This window comes from Lygodium microphyllum, chromosome 18 (assembly GCF_053477565.2).
Source record: "Lygodium microphyllum isolate KBCC chromosome 18, Lygodium_microphyllum_v1.1.10, whole genome shotgun sequence".
Taxonomy (NCBI): Eukaryota; Viridiplantae; Streptophyta; class Polypodiopsida; order Schizaeales; family Lygodiaceae; genus Lygodium; species Lygodium microphyllum.
This window is the reverse complement of record NC_141152.1, coordinates 30,680,792-30,687,793: the sequence shown is the minus strand read 5'-3', so window position 1 is coordinate 30,687,793 and position 7,002 is coordinate 30,680,792. Positions and strand designations below refer to the sequence as shown.

The window sequence follows — 7,002 nt, the reverse complement described above, 5'->3', positions numbered from 1 at the left end:
ACACACTCTCTCTCTCTCTCTCTCTCTCTCTATGTGCACACATGCACAAAACAATGCAACTATAATCTCTTGACTATCAAGAAAAATAAGTCTTTTTCATAATCTCACTAATAAGCTCGTATCCACCTTCCCTTGCTACCATTGGTTTTAAAGAATGGAACAATACAATAGGTAGCATTTTTAGCAATTTGCTATCACACATAGTGCCTCTTGTAACATCCCCCTAGAACCCAACTTGCACACAAGACAATGCAAGCGAGACTCACAATAAAAGGGTCTCAACATGAAACTCACCTACCAACTATAGAGCTAAACAAGCTCACCCTCGAGCATGGGAGCTAGCAACACTCCAAGTCACGACCTCATCCCAAGGGTTGGTGTCTCATATCACCAACCCATGCCTTCCTAATGTATGGATGCTCTGACCAACAAGCCATGAGTCCAAGAGTGGCAATCACACAATGAATTTGCTTGACAAGACATTAATTCTTGGAAATAAGACTCAACTACCCTAAACTCAAAGTGCCCTTAGTACATTCACACCAAGTCATTTCATGACCACTGTGACCAATACTACTAGCATCCATCCAAATGTCCAAGAACATAAACACCTACTTTGTAAGAGCATGCATATGCATGGCCCACACGCACATGCATGCACACATGCACACAATATAGCAATTATCTCCCAACTCTCGAGAAAAACAAGTCTTGTTCATCATCTCCAATCTAACTAATAAAACCACACCCACCTCCCCTAGCTAACATTACTTTTTGAGAGTGAAATAATTCTCCAAGTAGCATTTCCCCTAGTTTGCTACAATTGCACACGCACACTCCTACCTATCTCTCTCTCTCTCTCTCTCTCTCTCTCTCTCTCTCTCTCTCAATACATAAATCTGCACAAAAATCCACACTGCCAAATCCAAAAATCCACTTGTGAGGAAGTAATGGCACTACCAATATCCACATGTCCAGCCAGCCTCCCAAAAGAAATCCGAGGTTTATAACAATCCAACATCTGGACTCACTAGTGTTTGGGGCAGGCTTGACCCCATCACCAACCAATGAAAAGGCAACCTTTTCCAGAAATGCAAAAGAGACAACAGCGGTACTGTGCTTTCTACCAACTTGGCCATGTGTGGCCAAGTTGGTAGAAACCACAATACCCTGCAATTTCACAGTTAAAGCACTTCTGATGTTTAGTGCACAAGACCATAGTTAAACCATGCAATCACCACCTTAATTAGACATGGTGAAACCAGTGGTCAACTCTCCCCATGATAATTGGGGAGGGCCTGTTTAACCAGGATCCTCTAGCATATTCCCGACCATGTCAGCTTTAGTCCTACCATGATAGCCCACTACATGACCACAGTTTCAAGGTATCAACTGTGAAAGCCAATCATATATTTCAAGGTTCATCTAAGCAGGACATGGACCTCCACAGCAATATTGACTGCCACCCCCATCTGAAACTGGCCTGAGGCAATGTTTGAGAACTTTTAACCTAGGTACTGGTAGTTATACATAAATATCTGGAGGAAAACATGTTTGAGCCAAGTATTAAGTTAAAACTCAGCATGTACCATGTGGAACTTTATCCTCTGGACTATTGCCTGTATAGTACAACATTTATCTGGGAACTGTATATTCAAAAGCTTTAATAAATGCATAATTAAAAAGCTTCTGCCACCATACCATTGACACACAGCAAATCATGGCAAAAATGCTCTGCCCAAATTTATTACCAAGCCTTGTATTACAACAAAATTTGGTTAATATCTAAATATTTGCCTCAATGACCTAGTGCCGCTGCAAAACTTCCACCTCAACTGAGACCTTATTGTCAGCCTCTCTTAAAATTATTCTACCTAGTCAAACTCTTGGAATACACAAGAGGTAAAATTTGGAGCTTTCAATGCTCTGGCCAAAAGTGGGCAGCCTTTAGCTCTTCTACTTAGAAACCTCATGTATAGCATTTGCCAGATATTTCACATTGCCCGATGTAACACCTGCCATGCTGTGATCATCCACAAGAGATTAGTAGAACAGCTTTCCTATTCTGCCCAATGAATAAATCCCACAGAACCAAGTAAAAGTACTGATTGATGCAGTTCAGCCTACTTTGAAAATCCAATCACATATAAAGAAAAACACCCCTCATATTAAATACCTGATTCGTCCATCCTTGGTCATATACACATGGAATTCCTGAGTCATTCGATCAACCTGTTCAGGAGTAAGGCCACTGTAGCAGAACATGCCAATCTGCCCAAAACAATGACTGCAAGTTAGATAATGTGAAGTTACCTTATTAACAATCACTAGAGCTTTCATAACTATTGGTCCCCTTACCTGGTTAGTGATATGCTCCCAGTTATGCTTTGAGCCTAGCTCCTCCAAGTTCTTCCGTAAAGAGACCCTCATTCCAATAATTCGTTCTGCCATTTCCTGAAACCAATAGTACATAAGTCACTGAATATTTATAAGCATTTAATTGCCAGTATCAAAATTATGTAAAAAGGAACACTACCTTCACTTCCTTAAACCATAAAGCCTGTAAATCTGGATCAGTCAAGATGGTTGTCACAAGAAGAGCACCATGAACAGGAGGACTGCTGTACATAGGTCGGGCAATGTATTCCAACTGGCTTTTGACTGTAGCAGCTTGAGCAGAGTCATCACAGACCACACTGACACCAGCACACAAGTCAACATCCTGCTTTAACATTCAGCAAAAAAGCAAAATTCAACATACGAAAAATCTTTAACCACCTTATGCATCCAATTCTCTGTCCATATAACCCCATGCTCTTTGCGAATGACTGTGCACATGCAAGCTGATGGCCATCCTCTAAAAATATCTTAATCGCCTGGTTGTCTCTTTGTGTATCACCACTAGCAAATCCCTGGTATGCCATATCAAACAATGGGAAATGTTGTTTCTCCTGTATAGGATACAACTCCAGTCAGAGATGTTTAAGGTGAAGTTTAAAGGTGTAAAATGGCGCACATATTTTATATTAAATGTACCACCTTAAAAATCAGTGAAAGCTCCTTCCATTGCTCCGGGGTAGGATCAACTCCAGTTGGATTATGTGCACAAGCATGAAGCAGAATCAGAGATCCATTGGGAGCTTTCTGCAGCAAATGAAGTTATGAGTCAAGAGAGCTAATTGTCGAGAGTTTTCAGCAGCAAGGACAAGCTATTTGAGGCAGCATCAAGTAAAGATGACTCTGAAAACTTACCCTCAAGTCTTCCTTCAAACCCTCAAAATCCAACCCCCGCGTACTGGGCAAGTAATATGTGTAGGTATGCTTAGCTACATTGGCATCTCTGAAAATGTTGTGATGGCTGTGAAAAGGAAACAATTCAAATCAAAAGGGGAAGCACAAAAGTTAATCATAATGGAGACTGCCCTAACAGTGATAACCAGGTCAAAAAACAAAACATTCACTTTAGGGTACAATGAGTCTGGACATTTACTTGGACCAGGTTGGAACTGGCAAGTAAGCTTCTGATTGTGGTCGGAACCTTTTGATGAACTCGGCAAATAAGCGGACTGCTCCTGTACCAGAGAGGGCCTGAACAGCGGCCACTCTCTTATCTTTTAATACTTGAGCATCCTCACCGTAAGCCAAACGCACAGCTAGCTCACAAAACTTTGCACTACCACCCATAGGCAAATATTCCCTGTTGATTTAAAGGTTTGCATTAGTCATTCATCAATAATGCAAACAGTACAAACTCTAGAAAATAAAATGATATTCATCAGAAAGAAATCATAAATGGCATATACATGCGGTCGTGGCCAGCTATCCGGTCTTCTGCTTGCTTGACACATTCTAGAACCACTGGTTTACCTTCATCATTGCGGTATGCACCCTGCACATTTTTAATAACCTACATATTAGTACTACAGAAACTTTAACTGTACACACTGAACAAGGGAGAACAACCATGATCTATTTTACATAGGATTCCAAGAATGCACTATACAAAAAATATTGCAGGTAAGAGTAGCCAAAACAAAAGTGACCGTGGCAAAAGCCAAGTTTAACGGCACAGTTTTAGAAACCGGTTCACAAAATGTCGATTGCGCTTCTTATGAGCTGAATTCGGAACTTCTCATTTCACTGAGTTCGATCTAGATGCTACAAAAAGGCGGGCAGCGTCCAGAAACTGGAAAAGGACAAGCTTTTTTGCATGCGACGGATATCTCTGGCTGGAAGACTGGAAATCAATTCGTTTTCTCTAGCAGCTGTCAGATTTGCAGAAATCCTGTATACTAAGGTTACGAAACCACGAGGCAAACTTCAAGCAGAGTGACGGAGACACAGAGACGCAGAGAGAGGGAGGGAGTTTATAATGAGCCGAGCTATACAGGATTTCAATGGATCCAAGAACTAAAGTAAAACAATAGATTCCGCAAATTACAACCTCTCTCTCTCTCTCTCTCTCTCTCTCTCTCTATGTATTCTCACGGGGTACATTCACGGGGCCCATCGTTCTCGAATCCATTGAAATCCTGTATAGCTTGCATTATCATCTCGAATCTATTGAGATCCTGTATAGCTCGAATTTTCATCAGGCCCCTCTGAGAGAGAGAGAGAGAGAGAGAGAGAGAGAGAGAGAGAGGGAGGGAGGGAATAAAGCTCACTTACCACACCGACGTTGATCTTGGAAGGGTGAGTATCAGCGAGATAAGCAGAAGTGACCCCGAGGATAGGGTCACGAGGTGCAGGCTGCAGTTCACTCCACCAGCTACTGTAGGAACGGTGCCTGCTGCTGCCGACGCCATAACCATAGCCATAGGCAAGGCTAGGCGGATGCACGCGACAAGAAGATGCAGCGACTCGGCAGGAGGCCAGGGCTAGCAAGCGAGATCGAAACGCCATGGCTTCCTACCAGGTCCTTCCTTGCTTGCTGAAAGGGCTTCAATGGAGGACCTGCAACGAGAAAAAGCCCCTGGAACAAAATTTCGCTTGGTAATTGTAAACTAGACATTTGACAAGCAGGTGGAAAGGCTTAAATCCAATCGATTATTTTAGCGCTTTTGAAAAATCATTTATTTTTTATTTTATGGTGCGCTTTTTTTAACTCCCGGTGTAAACTCGGCTTCCTGTCAAGGGCGTATTCGCACCAGGGCCCCATCGTTATTCTCGCCCTTGCCACCTTGCCTTGCGGGGCACGCTACCTCCATCGTCATATTCTCCTTCTTCAGCCTAAAATATGTGCTTTCTGCCAACCCCATTTGGCACTGTTACAACGTCTGCTTACCTACTCCCAATATTAATATGGAGAAACGCACACCAATCAAATAATTTGAATATTATATATCTTTGAGAAAAATTACACTATTTCAAAATTTTCTTTTACAAGCTAAAATCATTCTAGTTTTAAGTCTGAGGGATTTAACATAAGCTCCAATTCATAGACAGACCCCAAGGATGGCCAAAAGGACTACAATGAGGGTTGCATGCAATGGCGGGGTGGAATGGCTTGCACATGGGGGCGGGCAAAGTTATAGGCAAGGTTGGTGGTGTTGTAAGCAAGGTGGAGCATGACAATTACAAGGGCAGAGTAGAGCGAGGGGTTATAAGGGTAGGGCGAGATTAGGCGTAGAGGAGGGTGGAGGGTTGCACGTAAGGCGATGTGCCAACTATACCCAAATGAGGAATAGTTAGAGAAAAGAGGCACAATTTATAGTGTGAAGATCAAAAGTCAATGGCATTCAATGCATAGTTTATGTGCGAAAGCCCTCTAATAGTAATCCTCAAAGTTAATCAACTTCACTATTAGATACCACTTTTTGGAGAACAAGAAAAAGCTAGCCAACTTTGTAATAAGCTAAGATGCCACTTTCTCCATAAAAGTGCCTACTCCCCAAAGGTCACACATGCAAGGGTAGGGGTAAATTGTTTATGAGCAATGCTTTTTAAAAAAGAGAGGTTTAATGTAAAATGAATTGCAAATTTAAAAAAAAAACTTTCAAAATTTAAAACATAAGATTTGAACTCTACAAAATTGTTAGTTATTCTAATGGCAAATACATGGAATTAGATTCAATCATCCCTCCAAATTTTTGAGTTCAAGGTTTTTGTATGCACTACCAAAAATGCTTTCGTGAACACCAGTTGCAAGGGCCTTCGCACATACATGGCAAGCAATGCCTTGCACATTTGATGTTTTCTTCTTGGTACATTCATATACCTAAACTGTGCCCCTCTTCTCTAACTTTTTTTCTTTGGGCAAAGTTAGAGATGCAACATTTAGTTTCTAAATTTAAGGCAAACCAATTAACCATGTCACCTGAAAAGCCCCTCTATGACCACATCACTTGAAAATCCCCTCTATGACTCTTTGACAAGTAAGAATAGTTCAAGAGCATCTGGTCCTTTTTGTAACATACCAAACAAGAAAAACACTTATAAGGTTGTAGAGGCGGTGCTACACTTAGCTCTTATCAGACTTCATCTTCAACACATATGAATGCTCTTTAACTCTTGTGCTTGACCATGTGATTGACCATGTGATGCATCTTCAACACATATGAATGCTCTTTAACTATTGTGCTTGACCATGTGATGTGCCACCAATATAACAAATTAATATGGCAAATACTCACCGATTCTCTTTGATGCTAGCTATACTACACTCACCAAAAGATCACACCTATAACATTCCCAACAACAATGTTAAAAAGAAAACAATGTTGCACAATCAATGTTGGGGGTTAAAGGTTGCATGTGCCTAGCTACCCACATTCACTATGAACTTAATGTCTATACACTTATACCCTGCATGTAGCAATCTCCCATCACTATCACTTTATTCTTTATTCTTTCTATGGCAAAATAGAATAAGGGAAGATAGGTCACACATTGTGGCTGTTGGAGTTCCCACATACTGTCTTGCTCTCTATTGCTTGAACCTCCGTAGCTCTTGCATCCTCTTGCTTCTGCTTGTGCTCTCACTTATTGCTTCACCTTTCAATT

General features: G+C 41.3%; 1 protein-coding gene across 1 annotated transcript; it reads right to left on the bottom strand.

Moving 5' to 3' along the window:
• Positions 1 to 1,700: 1,700 nt before the first annotated feature.
• Positions 1,701 to 5,018, bottom strand: LOC148020714 (aspartate aminotransferase, mitochondrial-like). Its single transcript, XM_087699438.1, has 10 exons — positions 4,669 to 5,018; positions 3,804 to 3,889; positions 3,491 to 3,697; positions 3,253 to 3,358; positions 3,040 to 3,144; positions 2,779 to 2,951; positions 2,537 to 2,696; positions 2,359 to 2,454; positions 2,177 to 2,271; positions 1,701 to 2,023 (listed from the first exon to the last, which is right to left on the bottom strand). The coding sequence occupies exons 1-10, from the start codon at positions 4,900 to 4,902 to the stop codon at positions 1,957 to 1,959; spliced, it is 1,329 nt and encodes a 442-aa protein (XP_087555564.1). The 5' UTR covers positions 4,903 to 5,018; the 3' UTR covers positions 1,701 to 1,956.
• Between the last annotated feature and the right edge of the window lie 1,984 nt (positions 5,019 to 7,002).